The sequence below is a fragment of the Miniopterus schreibersii genome (assembly GCF_964146895.1).
Source record: "Miniopterus schreibersii genome assembly, chromosome: 3".
Classification (NCBI taxonomy): Eukaryota; Metazoa; Chordata; class Mammalia; order Chiroptera; family Miniopteridae; genus Miniopterus; species Miniopterus schreibersii.
In genome coordinates, this window is record NC_138103.1 from 103,832,930 (window position 1) to 103,848,653 (window position 15,724).

At 52.9% G+C, this 15,724-nt stretch overlaps 1 protein-coding gene across 1 annotated transcript; it reads left to right on the forward strand.

The window, feature by feature from the left end:
• The first annotated feature begins 2,149 nt into the window (after positions 1 to 2,149).
• GPX8 (glutathione peroxidase 8 (putative)) lies at positions 2,150 to 6,834 on the forward strand. Its single transcript, XM_081132827.1, has 3 exons — positions 2,150 to 2,617; positions 3,162 to 3,423; positions 6,263 to 6,834. Exons 1-3 carry the CDS (start codon positions 2,414 to 2,416, stop codon positions 6,424 to 6,426), a joined length of 630 nt encoding a protein of 209 aa, XP_080988953.1. The 5' UTR covers positions 2,150 to 2,413; the 3' UTR covers positions 6,427 to 6,834.
• The last annotated feature ends 8,890 nt before the right edge of the window (positions 6,835 to 15,724 follow it).

Here is a 15,724-nt window from a genome sequence, read left to right on the forward strand (position 1 = left end):
CGGGCTCTGATTTCATCCCTGATAAGAGATTTACCTGAGCTTTCAAAGCAATTTTCATATGCAGGGGATTTTCCGGTGAAGCCATCGGGAAGCACCAGGCCCGCACAGCTGTCCTGCTTCTGGCTGTACCTGGCGAGCCGGCAGCCACAGCAGCCTCTTACAGGTTCACGCAGCATGACTGTGGCCTTCGCAAAGGCCACGCTCTGACAGATGCTTATAAAACAATGGACTGGAAACCACCGTAATGATTTTATCAAAATAACAGCACCCTCTGGGGCCCTGCCCGGGTATGAGCAGTGAGCTCTCTCCCCGAGGTAACCCGTCCCCTCCTCAAAGCCCAATTATGCTGGATGGTTCACGTGGTTCCATTTGCAGCAGGTGCTCTGTGAATTAACTTTAGGACTCAGGCTTCTAGCCAAGCGCTTGAACAGCCCGAGGAGCTAGTTAAATTATCTCGTGTGGACAGAGAGAGGAAACTCCTCTACCATGGAAGGAAGGGGAAACCAAGAGGCCTGTTGCTTGGGAAACCAAATGGATGTGGGCTAAAGCTTCTCGAACTCACAGGTGCACTTGTCATGGGGGGGGGGGTCCTGGAAGAACTCAGGAGTCAGGTGGGGCCTCAGATGCCACATTCTCACCAGCGCCCAGGTGACAGCAGTGCCCTGGACCCGAGGACCCTGCCAGGAGCAGCGAGGCCGGAGGATCGAAGCTGCACAGCAGTGTTCGGTGTGACATAAACACAGGGACGCTGACTTGTTCCGTAACTCAGCCAGAGAACACAAAGTGGAATTATCACAGTTAAGAAGTGATGCCTGGCTGGCGTGGCTCAGCAGTTGAGTGTCAACCTATGACCCAGGAGGTCACATTCCCAGTCAGCGCACATGCCCAGGTTGCAGGCTCGATCTCCAGCAGGAGGCAGCTGATCAATGACTCTCTCATCATTGATGTTTCTCTCTCTCTCCCTCTCCCTTCCTCTCCCTGAAATCAATAAAAACATATTTTTAAAAAATAATAAAATTTTAAAAATAAAAAAGTATACAGTTTTGTTCTTTGCTAGAAACTGTGTTCGCAAGAGGACACCTTCCTACTGTATCCATTCTTACCAGGCCCCAAGAGTCAAGTGGCGTATTCGTCTCTGACGGGTTTCACGCGGCTAAGCTGCAGGCTTTGCTCAGCTGCCCCAAACACACGCCCCACAGAAGCAGGGCCCAGAAGCAGAGCCACCCCAGGGACCTGATGGTGATGGGAAGGGTGCTCCCACCATCCCAGGGCTTTCCCAGCACCTCCTGGAAACGCAACAGTGGGGCCCAGGTGGAGCAAAGCACCTTAACTCAAAACGTGCCATGGGCCTCACAGGGCCGGTTCCAAGGAGGCTGAGGAACCATGCGTTTCAGGAATGTAATTCCCTCTCCACAGCTACCCCTAAAGTTTCAACAGTAAACTTAGACCTCCCACAGGAGACTGCCAGAGGAAAAATAAAGATAAAGCAGCTTGGTGATGCCCCCAAGTAAAGGTGAGCTGGAGGGGGGTAGGTTGCCCTTTGGGTGAATTATCTTATTTAATCGTTAAATTCCTGCTTTATTACTGAGTTCAGTATTTTTTCACCTACAGGTTGCAGCCTGTTGGCGAAACGTGAAATCATTTTCATGGGTCAGAACCAGGTGTTTTAAAATGCGATTGACTCAGGTGCATTGATGTTCGAGTAGGAAATATTGCTTAATGAAACTTCCCAGTGATATGTGTCTGAGTTAGACTGTAAAGTTTATTTCTTACTGTGGCTCATGCTCAGAAATTTGAAAAACACTGGACCATAATTTCCTTTATCAGAGAGGAGGGTTTTTTTAAAAAGCCATCATTGTTTATTTATTTCTACTATATTCACCTGGCATTGCCTTAGCAAGACGGGGTCAGAGTAGGTAGCCTTTCCGATATTTTACCACCCTTTCCACTATAAATTCCTTGAACTCATAGAGCATGTTTAAAACCTATACACAGCATCTCCAGGTCCTACATCATATTAACAGATCTCCACGCTGAGCTGTTGTTCCCCGGGCGCTGTGTGCCCGGCCCTCTGACCTAGCCCGTTGCTGGGAGCACTTCACTGCTCTCAAGTGACAAGGGCACCATCTGCTGGTGAAATAATTTCTTTGTTGGGAGGGTGTGAAAGAGCTACCAAAAATGTCCTGCTTTTTCTTGCAGAAATTGCAAATAACGTCATAACTACCTCGCAATTCTTCGGCGCTCTCCTTGGGCAGTTCCACTCCCCTCCCATCTGCGGGGGCCTTTGGGCGCCCGGCTGGCGGGCAGGGGCCGGTCTGTCCCTCCCGGTTTTCCTTTAAGCGGCGGGTTGCGGGTTTCGGGTTTCAGCTCCTCCTCGGCGCCAGCGAGGAGCCTTCCCTCCGGATCCTCCAAGATGGAGCCCCTGGCGGCTCAGCCTCTGAGATGCTCGGGGCCCCGGGCGAGGCTGTTCGCGGTCCTGCTGTCGATGGCGCTGTGCACGGGGACCCTGTTCCTCCTGCAGCTGAAGTTCCTGAAGCCCAAAGTCAGCAGCTTCTACACCTTTGAAGTGAAAGATGCCAAAGGCAGGCCCGTTTCTCTGGAAAAGTTTAGAGGCAAAGTAAGTTGCATCTTCTGATTTTCTGCCCTGGCCTTCCTGTTGTTGCCACGCTCTCATTGTGGCCGTGTTACAATTTATACTAAAGGAATGTTGTTAGTGTGTCATTTTGGCCATCAGGGTTCTCATAGTTTACATACTTCTAACTGATAAACTCTGGTTATCTTAACTTTTCTTTAAAATGTTTTCATTTATGTGCTGAATTAATACTCTAAGTTGTTTAGGAAATTCTTGTCATTAGTAACGTGACTGTGGAGACATTAACAACATTAGAAAGCACTCTTTCGAGGATCATGTTCTTTTTTAAAAAAAAAATAAACTCTCGTGAACACCCGATGCTTTTGAATGGGAGTGACCTCCCGGAGCCTAAGCTCGGGCATCCAGGCTGTGATTTTCAGTAAAGTCGGGTGTGTCTAAAACGTGAAATAACCGTCTATCAGAGGCTGTACTCCCCCCCAGTCGGCTTAGGGTTTTAACTACTTGCAGGATTCTCTTTTGATCTTCTCCTTGCATCACTTTCCGGCTGGATTTTTTTCTTTTTCCGGAGGTCACCCTAGTTGCCAACGTGGCCAGCGACTGCCAGCTCACGGACAGCAACTACTTAGCGCTGCAGGAGCTGCACCGGGAGTTCGGGCCCTTCCACTTCAGCGTCCTGGCCTTTCCCTGCAACCAGTTCGGGGAGTCGGAGCCCCGCCCCAGCAGGGAGGTGGTCTCCTTCGCGAGAAACAGCTACGGAGCCACGTTCCCCATCTTCCACAAGATCAAGGTCCTGGGCCCTGAAGCAGAGCCTGCGTTCAGATTTCTTGTTGGTAAATATCGTGCCTCACCCATGTAACGTTGCTCATCGCTTTTCGTTTCTGAAACGACGCTTTCCTGGTTCATTCAAAATGTTTTAGTGGGAAAGTTTCATGAGACCCTCGGAGAGCCACAGTTTCACCCCTTTCAAACTTTCTGGAAGTTATGCTTCCCTGCAGCCAGTGCCTGTGCTGCTTGGATGACAGAATGAACCCCTTCCACTGCATTGACTCCTTATGATCACTTTACTGAACAATGTACTTGAGGAGCCGTCAGAGCCGTCCCATGGAGTGCCTCAGTTCTCCTCGTATCTGACCTCTGGTGGATTTTACATTCCTCAAGGAGGAATAATATTCAGTTTACTGGGTTTTTGCTAAAATTCAAAACAATATAACGATTTTTTTTGGTGGAGGTAGTGTTAGGCGTACGCTGGCTGCAGAGATCTCTGTGCAGATTCCCCAGGGTGAGTTAGCATAAAGGCAGTGAGGTTCAGTGACTAAAGGCATGGGCCTGGCCCAGTCTACTGGCTTCAAGCCCCTGCTCTGTTGCTTTGCTGTGTGGCTTCAGGCACATAGCTTAACTTCTCTGTGCCCATCTCCTCCCTTGTAAAATGAGATGATCGATGCTGTCTGCCTTCTGAGATTGGAAGGTTGGGTCAGTGGTGAGAGTAAAGTACGTACACTGCCTGCCCCAGACCAGTAACGTCCTCTCGTCTCATTAGGCAGCTGACGTCCTCAGCCCTGTTTTCCCCGTAGATCACTCAGATTCTGATAAACTATGGCTTCAGTCAGGCAACCAAGCTGCCAGTCCAGCACAGCAGCTAACGGTGCCCTAGGGTAGGCCGAGGAGGCAGAAGCCGGAGCACGTGCCCAGCCTTCCTCAGTTTCAGCTGCCAGTCACTCCCGGTTTCTTCCCCTCTGTCACTAAGAAGGGCTCTGACACTCCACTTACCTGTGCAAAGGCCACGGTGATGCCAGGTCTCCCCGAAGCCAGATGAAGCTCCAGAGACAAAGACGATGACGTGATGGTCAAATTAAAATTAGATATTTTAAAACTGGCCAAACTGGGCAGTGACCGACCCTGGTACAGGAGTGCAGGTGTTCAGGGCACCCGGGTGAGGGGCACGTGGGGACTGGAGCCGAGCCAGGTGGCAGGACCACACCCACCGGGGAGGGCACCGTTTTCTAATCCACACAAAGACGTTACGTTACATCAGCTAGAGAGCCGTGCCTGACGGCGCTGTCTTAGACAGAAACACGGCTTCCGTTATAATAAAGGACGATTTTTCAAGATGATCTGAAGAGGCTTTGACGTAACAATGTGCTCCTACTGAGTTTTTTAACCCTCACCCGAGGATATTTTTTCTGTTGCTTTTCTGAGAGTAGGAGGGAGAGAGACACACCAATGGGTTGCCTCCCACATGTGCCCCTGACCCGGGCCGGGGGTGGAGCCTGAGCCCAGGTACGTGCCCTAGGCCAGAATCGAACCCTGGACCCTTCTGTCCGAGGGCCGACGCGCTAACCACTGAGCCAAATCGGCCAGAGCTGGACAGTACTTCTAACAATGACATAACCAATTTAAGTGCTTGGCAGTGTGCAAACAGGAGTAACTATCAGGCCACATTGTATTATTTTTCACCGCTGCTCCCACCGGTTCTTTCCCAGCATAAGGCAAAGTGTTTCCCACCTTTGAAAACCCCGGGCAGCGCCTTCCTTCCACCTCCCTCCTCCCGGGTTTGGAAGGGTGGTTAAGGCCTTTCTCTGCTTCCGTCTCTCCAGTTCCTTCTTAGATCCCTGGGCCCGGCTCCTGGCCGCACACCCTCCTGGACCTGGTGGCTCCTGGGCCTGTGACCCCCACTCGGCCCTCTTTCTCCTTTGCAGGGTCCCTTTCCCATCCGCCCCTACTCAGCGATCCTCAGGGTTCTCCCTGAAATCCACTGGGCCCCCTACTCCATCCCCTCTCCTCAGCTCCGAAGCCTCACACCCAGCTGCCTCCCCCGATCGGTGTCCCACCTACACCCGAGTCCCACGGGTACAGAAAACGACTCATCACCCTCCTCCTAGCACCCACCTGCTTCGCCGGGTCCCCTGTGGAGGTAACAGAGCGTGAGCTCTGCGGAAGAAGGTGCAGATGTCACTCAGGCTCCCCACTCACCGGCCGTGGGACCTGGCGTCTGGGCCTCCACTTTTCTCATCTGAAAAATGGGGTCCACCTCCCAGGGTTGCTGTAGAGAGCACTGGATCCATTTAGAGCACTGAGAGCATTACTGGGCACATAGTAGGCACTTGATAAATTTTAGTTATATTTTTTCTCATGCTAGTCAATAATAACACACATAAATCCAGGGTGATATAAATGGAAAAAAATGTACATTTCTTATGTAAATTAAGATGCATCAAAAGAGTGTCTCAAAATAATGATTATTTAAAATTTTTTACCATTTTCTGCAATGTAACGTAACAATATTAAAAAATAGATATATTTAATATGAGAAGTAATCCACACATTCTCTTTACAAAGGACTTTCAGAATGTCATTGCATCTTTAAAAATGTTAAGAAACTGAACGTTGTGAGTTAGTGACAAGGTAAATTTTTTGTTGTTTAGATCAACAAGTCTGAAATAAACTACTTTATTTCATGATTCTAGTTCAGAAGTCATTAGTGGAGTCACCAGGTATCCAGAAACCTGGTTCCTCAAATCTTGAGTTTTGCTCTGTTTGGGTGTTTTGCTTTTCATAGTGTGACAATCCTAGAACCTGTTTCTAAAGTTGTTGCTTATGCAGATCCTCATAGAATTAAAAATCTTGACAAAAATAAAATCATGCTCATAAAAATATATTCTGATATTTTAGATTCTTCAAAGAAAGAACCAAGATGGAATTTTTGGAAATATCTGGTCAACCCCGAGGGTCAAGTTGTGAAGACCTGGAGGCCAGAGGAGCCCATTGAAGTCATCCGGCCTGAGATCGCAGATCTGATTAGACAAATGATCATTAAGAAAAGAGAGGATCTATGACAATCCCACTGAGCCATTCAAAGGCAATAGTCAGAATGCAGAAATGTCTCCCCGCTGGTTGGCCTCATTTTAAATACTCTGACAAATTTGGCTCTGAAGGATGGTTTTTTTAAATGTTATCTTGCTAGGGAGTGGTAACGAATGCCCCCACAACAGAGATGTTGCCCGAAGAATCAGCGTGAAATACACTAAAAACTTCATTTGGCCACACTAAATAATTTAGGATACAGTCACACTGTACTTGAATACCCCACTGTCCACTTGACATTTTCTAGGATCACACTTGACGGAAATGCCAGCGCACTAGACCACTGAGTTCATCCTTGTGTGTGATGGAAATTTCTGGAGTAACTAGCTGTAAATGACTATTTTATGTAATAAAACACAAAATAAACATTGTAAAATGTATATACATATAGATTCAAGTCCTTACATACTTCTGTTTTCTTTGTGTACAGGAAATAGTTCGTTTTTTAAGTACAAGTTCATAGTATGTTTTACTCCATCTGGCCAGTAATTTATAAATAACATTATCGTAACATTTGAAAAAGCCTTTATCATTTTCAATATTTCGCTATTATTTTCCAGAAGACTCTCAAATTCCATAAATACAGTATTAACGGTTTGAGCGGGTCTTTACTTCTGAGTGAAAATCCCAAGTGTAAGAAAAAACCCTGAGTATATGATCACTTGAGTCCTTACAGGTCAATTTTGGTTGCTAGTCGCTCATCTGTTCAGACTAGATTGGCCGTTTGTTAAGAATTCGATGCTACATCATTCTGGTGATTAAAATAACAAGACTCGCCTCCAAGGAGCCAACAACCTTCATGGAAAGAGCACAAGTCCTGCGCATGAGCATCCACTGGACCTTCTCAGGGCCACACAAACTTTTTCTCCCAAGGTCATGACCTTTACCGTTTGTCAGTCTTATAATTATTGGCCAACAAAGCAACCTGCCAAGCTGGCAAAGGCTAATTGTTGCCCCATGAAATACTCATTTCATGAAAGAATTAAACGGGAAGACGGTGCCCGCTGCCCGAGCTGGGGCGTAGCTGCCAGCAGGCGTCACCCAGAAGGCATGCAGCTGTGACCTCGCAGCAAAGGGACGAAACCCAAGGCATTAACTGCGGTCAGTCACTCACAGGCTTGAAGTCTGTTGGGTTTATCGGGGAAGTAGGGGAGGACTTCACACTAACTCCTGGTCATCTCACGCGGATGCAACGTTGGTGTTGGAGGTGGGTATAAACATGAATTTGCCTGAAATACGACCTGAAAGTCCTATTCCACCTCTGAAATGCTTATGATAGTGTATCTGCGGTACGTGTACATGCGTGTGTGCACTTAACTGCCGCTTGTGTGGCACACACAGTGGTGGCTGGTAAATGCTTAACCACCGTCTCCCTGGAGGCAGAGTCCCAATCTGCAGCACCTGCCAGTCTCCACGGGGCACTTGCCCCCACGTGGCCACTGGGGGCACGCGCACCGTCGCCTGCCCGTGGTTTACTGGCTGGCTTGAAAGATTCCTGAAAATCTAACAATCGGTTCTCACAAGCCGGCCCGAGCAGGCTCCCGCACACCAAAATTCTTAAAAATCGGACTTGATAGGGTTTCATAAGGCTCTCCAAAGAGAGAAATCCAGAACGTGTTCTCTCTGTTCTTATCACGAACATGCTATTTTATGGAAATACATGCAGGTGCTGAATATGAAGAGCTGCTGGCAGTGTCCTGTGTAGCCGCGCTGACGTCTGGTGACCTCACGTAGGGAACCACAAGACAAGCAACGGAGACAAAGCCTCCGAGAAACACAGCTCTCTTCTCTGTATTTATCTGCTTTAAGCGTATTAGCTGTGTTTGAAAGGTTGCGTTGCACAAGCTAAAAAGTGGTGAGTGTTCTCCGAAAGAAAATGCGCACTTGGGTGGAGCTGACATGGGGACACCCTGTCCACGTTTACCCCTCAGCCGGGTTTCCTCTTTTCCACGGAGTAACTGTTCCGCCCAGAAACTCGGCACCACACTGCCCCCCGGCCTCTCCTCCCTTCTCTCGGGCGACACAGGGAGACCGTGGGCCTGGAGGGGAAAGTAAAGGGCAGCAAGGACCGGGGAGCCCTCCGGGTGGTGACGGGAGCACTGTGGCTGCAGGAGGGGAACCGCAGGGGAGAAAACGCTCCCACCAGCAGGGCCCCCGCCTCCATCCAGCCCCACGCCCCCTTCCTTCCTCTGGCGCCCCAAGTGTGCCTCCCTCTCCTCGCTCCATGGACACAGCCTCCTTTCGAATTTAGACTCATTTCCCTCCTCGCCCGTCGTCTCCCTAATTCACCCGCATTTGACTCGGTTTTTTCCCTCCTGCCCCATCGTCCCACATGGACCTGAACCAAGATCAGCTTTAAACGCTCCCTCTCTCTGTTCAGCACAAATGCATTTTCTGTCTTGCTCTTTACAAAAATTAAAACGCAAAGGCCAAACCTTCTCAGTTCAGTAGGCTTTATTTTTACCAACAGGTCAGCGACTTTTCATGAAAAATAACACGTTGAAATTGAACCTTTAAAAAAACAAGATGAAAACATTTACGAGGAAGGGATGTTCAAACAAAGACCCTGCGAATGGAGTGGTGATGGGCACCGACAAAGAAGGTGGGGCTTTAGGACAGCAAAGTGCCCACGAATGAAATTATAGGCATCTGCTTAGCCCAGGGCTCTAGAAATGCTTAAATTTAAGTAACAATAAAAATTATTTTACCGATAACTTATAATCCAGAACAGTAGAGAATGGGAGGGATTTCCTGCATCTCCTTGGCCCAAGCCACCCGTCAGGGCCGCGAGCTGTCAGCCAGGGTCCACCCGCGGGCGCCGGGCGTCTGGGACAGCGCAGCCTGACCCTGCCCGTGGCTCACAGCGGCCTCCGGGGAATGAGAGGACACTTGAAGCCTACTGTGCGCTCAGTGCCCCCCGCTCCGCCAGCTACATGCCCTGCTCACTTCCAAGTGTGAGTCTGCGCTTTTATAGAAAATGGAGAAAAAAACTGAGGCTACCCCGTCCCCCACCCCAGCCCCAAATCCCATTTTTCTTATATTGCACGTGAAGGCGTTTTAGCCGACTGGCTTGTCTAGGGTTCCCCCAGTTCCCCCAGCGGGCACGCCTGGGGTTGGGACCCGCTGGCCATGCAGAAAGGTCCCCAAGAGAGCTGGGAATCTGGGGAAGCATTTTAGGCTTTTGTTCCAAATTGCCATTATATTCTAAGTCTTCTATTTAAATATGTAATGTCATAAACACTTTAATGCTGCCTACAAGTATTGGAGCCTCCAAAATATCACCTGGGAATGTCTCAGTAGTTTGAGCAGCTTCTCCGCCACTATGAAGCTGTCCCCTGTGTCATCACTGACCCAGCAGCAGCAACAGGCACCGCGGCGCCTCCGCGCTGGCTCAGAGCGTGAAGCGCACCCGCGCCCGCGCCCGCACCCCCACCCGCACCCACCCCCCTGCACCCACCCCCTCCCCGCCCCCGCACCCTCCTTACCGCTTCCGTCCCGCGGCGCTCAGTGTCCGTGCGACGGGGCGGCAGCGGCCCGCTAGCTGGCACCGCCACGCCCACCAGCTAACGGTGCACTGCCAGCCCGTCGCGGACCGTCGGCGAGGCGTCCAGGAGCCAGGGCGGCCCCGCAGCCCGCCCGCCCCGCCGCCGCTCCGAGGCCCCGGGAGCTCCGCCCGCACCGCCGCGTCCGAGAACCCCCCCGAGGCCCGTGCTCCCGCCGTCGGGGGGCAGAGCCGCCTCCTCCAGCCCGTCCACAGCTCGCGGAGGACGCGCCCGCACAGCGCCCAGGCCGTAGGTTTCCCAGTGGACAGCCGGGCGGGAAACGGGGAAACGCGCGAGTGGGCTTCAGGCCACGCCGAGCTCTGCGCGGCCCTCCCGTCGCTTTCACCCGCCCACCGGGCGGCCGCCTGTGTCCCGCGGTGAGACACTCGGGGCCCGTGACACCCGAGCTGGCCCGAGACGAGCCCTGGCCGCGCGGGGGCCTGACACGGTCGGCGTCGTGCCCGCCCCATCCCAGGGGTGCGGGTCCCTGCGGGCACAGCGGCGAGGGCTCCGTGCGGGGGGGCCGCACCCCGTTTCTGCAGTTCTCCGCCGGTTCCCCGGCGCCGGGTCGGCCTTGTCCGCGGGCTGCGCCTCCGCCCGCCAGGGGGCGCCACGCCCGCTCCGGGGGCTCCGGCTGCCCGTCCCGCAGCCGCTCCCGAGCCGCGGCCTCCGCCCCGCGCCGCCCCGCCGGCTCCCGGAGCGCGGTCCCCGGTCGCCGTTTAAGAAGCCGGCGGGGCGGCCGCCGGGGCGGGAATCCCCTCGCCCGCCCCCATTGGCCAGCCCGCGGTGACGTCGCCAGGGGCCGCCCCGCCCCCGCCCCGCGGCTCCGACCCGGCGGCGCGCACCCGGGCGCCAAGCCCCGCGCTCTCCCGGGAGCGGTGGCGGGAGCGCGGCCCGGCGGGCGGAGGGGCGGGTCCTGGGCGCTGCCCCGGAGGAGACACGCCCGTGAAGGCGGGCCCCGCGCCCCCCGCCGCGTCCCGCCCGACGGCTCGCGAGCGGCACCGGCCCGGCCTCCCTGCGCCCCGACGGTCAGGGGCGCCCCCGACGCGCCGCCGGCCCCCCTCCGCCCGCTGACCTCGGGGCACCCGCGCAGAGGAGGGCCCGGGGCGCCGACAGGTGCTCAGCCGCCCGCACGGCCCCGCCCGGCCCGAGGCCCCGGGCTCTGCTCCCCGATAGGGCGGGACCGAGCCAGGACCCGGCGACCCGACGGGGACGCGGAGCCGGGGAGGCCGCCGAGCCGACGGGCCGGGGACACCGAGAGGCTCACGCTGGGGACGAGGGGCCAGACGGGCTGACGGCCTCGGCCGCTCACCGGGGCGGCCACACGGCAGGAGGGGAAACTGTCTGGGACCCTCGGGGCGCCTGGCGGCCGCTTCTCCCCCCCAGCCCTCTTCCCTCCAGCCCACCCCCCACTTGACTTTGGGTTCCTTTGGCTCCAATGCAACATGTGGGTTTGTGCATTTTTTCTGGGAAAGTGTCCAGAGATATCACATACTCAAAAGAGTAATTAAAAAAAAAAAAATCTGAACTCATTCTGCAATCCATCCTACAAGCAAGAAAACTGGCCCCAAGGCTAAGACCCAATCTCAGACCAGTTTCCTGTCTACAGTGACTCAACTTAGGGAAAATGCTGCTGGGGTAACTGCATCTTCAAACGAGATTTACCCAAGTGCCCAATAGTCAAATAGCCCGAGGGTTCAAAGACCTCTCAGCCTCACCCACGAGAACTGTACTCTCCTTGCGGTGCGTTCAAAGGAGCGCTCATTCCAACTTCCAGGAAATCCCTTCAGCAAACATTCAGCTAAAGCCAGGGAACTGTCACTGGGTGAGAGTCAGATGCATTGTTCATTTAAAAGATCAGTTTTGCAAATGCCAATTTAAAATAGCAATACAGTCCCAGCAGTGTGGCTCAGGGGCTGAGCGTCGACCTAGGATCCAGGAGATGGAGGTTCGATTCCCAGTCAGGGCACATGCCCAGGTTGCAGGTTTGGTCCCCAGTGGGGGGTGTGCAGGAGGCAGCTGATCAATGACTCTCCCATCATTGATGTTTCTGTCTCTCTCTTCCTCTCCCTCTCTCTGAAATCAATAAAGACATATATTTTTTAAAAATAGCAATACGTTGGAAACAATAGTAAAGACTTTGTTCTTGGTTCTATTTTTAAATACCACTTTGCATTTACCCATTTATAACAACAGGTGCAAATAAGGGAGCAATAAAAACCAATTCAATTAATGAGCTCGTAAACCCATGTGAGTGGGATTTCAGACCCCAGGTTTTTACAAGTACCGATAGTGAATTATTCATTTAGAATTCAGTTATCTGTAATACATTCATAGACTCCATTTTAGCCACTCCACAGCATATCACACAACCTTTAAATGCGTTTTTTCCCTAATGTAGAAAAAAAGTTAGTCAAATATCTTCATTTAAATTGTCATTGTGCATTTAAATATTCGGATTGAAATTTAACATCAGAAGGATGAAATCAGAAAGGACACCATTTGGCAAACACCCCAGCATGGTTGCAGTAAGGAATTATGAATGCTAAAATCAGTGTGCACGTGACGAGGAAACTTGCCTCCTTTGCTTAAATACAAAAAGAAAAATCACAGCTTTTCACTGGACAAACATGGCAGACCCCACCTTAACCAAGTAATCAAATAACGTCACCATAAGGGACACAGTGACAGCGTGTGTCCCTAGATATGATGCACTGAGAAAGGCAGACATCATTTTTGTGGTACTTTTGCCAAAAATACATAACGCAAATTTAATATTGAGAAAATACTAAACAAACCCAAATTAAAGGGCATTCAAAAATAATTAGACAATAGTACCCTTCAAAAGCGTCAGTTATGAAAAAAGACTGAGAAATTGTCACCTATCAGGAGAAACTAAGTACACATGACAATTTGATGCATGGGGAGACCCTGACTGAATCCTGGACCAGAAAAAAAGGACATTTGCTGGGTAATTGTAGACATTTGAGCAGTATCTGTAGGTTAGTTAATAGACTAGTAGCCATGCTAATTTTCTAGTTATGATCATTGGGCTATGGTCATGTTAAATGTTAACATTTACAGAAGCTGGGTATATAATGGAATTCTTTGTAACATCTTTGTAACTGTTTTCTAAGTCAAATTGTTTCAAAATGTAAACTTAAAAGCATATTTAATATCACGTGGTCACATAAACCCTATAGTACAACTATTTAGGAGAAAATAGAAACATACAGTAAATATTTTAATTTTTAACTGTCAACTTCACATGTTCAGGTGAGTAATTCGCCACCTGTGAGTAATTCACTACCCTTTGAAGAGTGGGTTTTGCACGTAGGTTTGTAATAATGAGATGGTTGTGAAGACGACCCCTGGCGATTTTGAGAAGAGGGGAGAGGCGAGGGCCAAGGGTGTGGAGCGGGCGAGGGGCGGGCGTGGAAGCGTTTCACTGGGCTCCCCCGCGGCTGCTCTGCGAGCCTGAGCAGGTCCCACTACTGATGGACGGTAGAGGACCCCCAAGTCTCCCCAATGCAGGTTTTCTTTCAATTACAGGATTATGGTCTAAATAATTAAATGTTAAATATTTCAGAGATTTCACGATGTCCAAGGTTAGGGGCTCCCTCGCTCTCCCGGCGCGCGGCTCCCCGGCCTTGGCGGGCCCCTCTCGGGGCGTTCACCCGCCGTGCGCACGCGGGGGGCCTGGCCTGCGACCGTCCTGCAGAAACGGGACCTTACAGTACTTGTCGCTCCGCAACTTCCCTTTTCGGCTCCACTGTGTTCCGCGGCTTTTCCAGAAACGCCCAGCGGAGCGCTCCCCACCCCCAAGCGCCACCAACGGTCGTTCGCGCGCCCGGGGCGCGGCGGCTGCTCCGCGGGCACTGGTCCCGCGCCCCCGGCCCCGCGCGCGCCTGCCGCCTACCGCGCGCGGCGGACCGTTGGCGTTTCAACCGTCCCCGGGCCACGTGCCTTCGCCAGGGGGCGGGGGGGGGGAGCGCGGGGGGGACGCGGGAGGCGGGATGGAGAGCTCAGGACCCCCGCCGGGTCCTCAAGGGCCAGGGAAGGGGAGGAGCCCCTCGAGTCCTGCCAGGACTGGTCAGCTCCGAGCGCGTCTGCCCCCCGGAATCCGGAGCTCAAACTAGCGCCCGGGCAGGAAGGAATGAGCCCCCTAGAAGTCAGACGTCGGCAGGACTCCCCAGACTTCTCGCGAAGGCTCCATGGGCCCTGCAGTCAGCGGAGTCGCCCATCTCCCCAGGGTGCGGCCCATTCTTTCCGCTCTCAGCAATTTCCCTACGTTCATATTATCGTCTCTGCCTGACTCCTAAGAGGGTCGGTCCTTACACCGGGTCCCCACCCGCACCCCAGTTAGTGACGGGGGCCTACGGCCCGCGCAGCAGGAACCGCGAGGCCTCCGCGCCCCTCTCCCCTCTCCCTGCGCGGGGCGGCGGCTCTGCACCGGCTGCTGGCAGGTCGGGTCCTTCCACCATTCTAGGGACGGCAGGGACAGCGTCCGGCTGACATGGGCACCACGGGTAGAGTCAGGCACATGGGCACGGCGCCCTCTCAAAGAAAGGGGGCTCCTGGGCGCCCTGGGCTTGAAACTTCTCACTAGAGCCCCTTCCAGCACTTGAACCGACATAATCCCAAACAGGACTGAGAATCCCGCTCCCTTTCTCCCCAAAGCGTCCATTCCTCCTGAGTGCACCCCGTTCCCGATATGCCACCTGCCGGGTGGAGCGGGCGGCCAAGTGCCCTCCACTGCTTCCCTTCCTCGGGGCTGTCAAAGGCCCTCGCCCTCGCCTCTGACGGGTTGATCACACCTGCCGGCTTCTTGGCAGACTAAATGGCCTCGCTGATCGGTTGGCCTCTGTCGGTTGGGTTAACTCTCCTACTTGCACACCACAGGTGCCCTGCCCTCTGGGGAGGGGTGGAGACCCGGCGACAAAGCTGCCAAAAGCCACGCTCGTCACTGTGAGCTGATCGTATTTCTCCCCTGCCCAAAATCTCGCCAAGGATCTTCTTCACACGCAGAATGAAGCTCCAAAGTCTCCAGCTCCTACCCAGACCTGCACAATGTGACACCGCCTGCAACACCGTCCATGCCCCCGTCCCCAGGCCCCGGGGATGCCCAGTGCTCTCCTGCATTCGGGCCTCTGTGAGGCCGCCTCACTGCTCGGTTCTCGTTGCCCGTCTGCCCCTGGCATTCTTACCCTTAACACTTCAGCTCCCTTTTCCAAAAAGCCTTCTCAAATCTCCCCGGGTGGAATTTTTTCTCGCCCCATGTTCCCACCACATGCTGTTTGTACCTCTAGCCCGCTCCGTTCCAGATGTCATGTATGTCCGAGCATTATAGGCTCCGGGGGTACAAGGGCCTGGTGGCCTTCACCTGTGTCCCCTGCAGAGAACAGCTCAGTGCCTTGTGTGTAGGAGGCTTGGTACATAGCTGATATTCAATGGACATTTGCGGGCTGATTTGTAGAGGAGATGAGGGCCTTTCACAAATCCTGGAACTAGGACCACAGAGTCCCCAGAGAAAGGCCTTGCTACGGCTACACTTAGATGTGACCAACTCAATTTTAAGAAAACTGAATTAAGAGGTGCTTGGTGAGGGAGATCTGGGTCTCCCTAGGCCGCCACTTGTGTGACTCGAGACACGTCACCCCTTTAAGGCTCAGGTTCCTCATCTGTACAATGTGATCAATACTGTCCACTGTACAGGTTCACAGGATCA

What these genes read in the sequence shown, in the direction of transcription:
- GPX8 (XM_081132827.1), top strand. Translation starts at nt 2,414, where the DNA reads ATGGAGCCCCTGGCGGCTCAGCCTCTGAGATGCTCGGGGCCCCGGGCG. An exon ending in TGGAAAAGTTTAGAGGCAAA is followed by an intron (nt 2,618 to 3,161) that starts GTAAGTTGCATC and finishes CTTTTTCCGGAG; the next exon opens with GTCACCCTAGTTGCCAACGT. An exon ending in TGCGTTCAGATTTCTTGTTG is followed by an intron (nt 3,424 to 6,262) that starts GTAAATATCGTG and finishes CTGATATTTTAG; the next exon opens with ATTCTTCAAAGAAAGAACCA.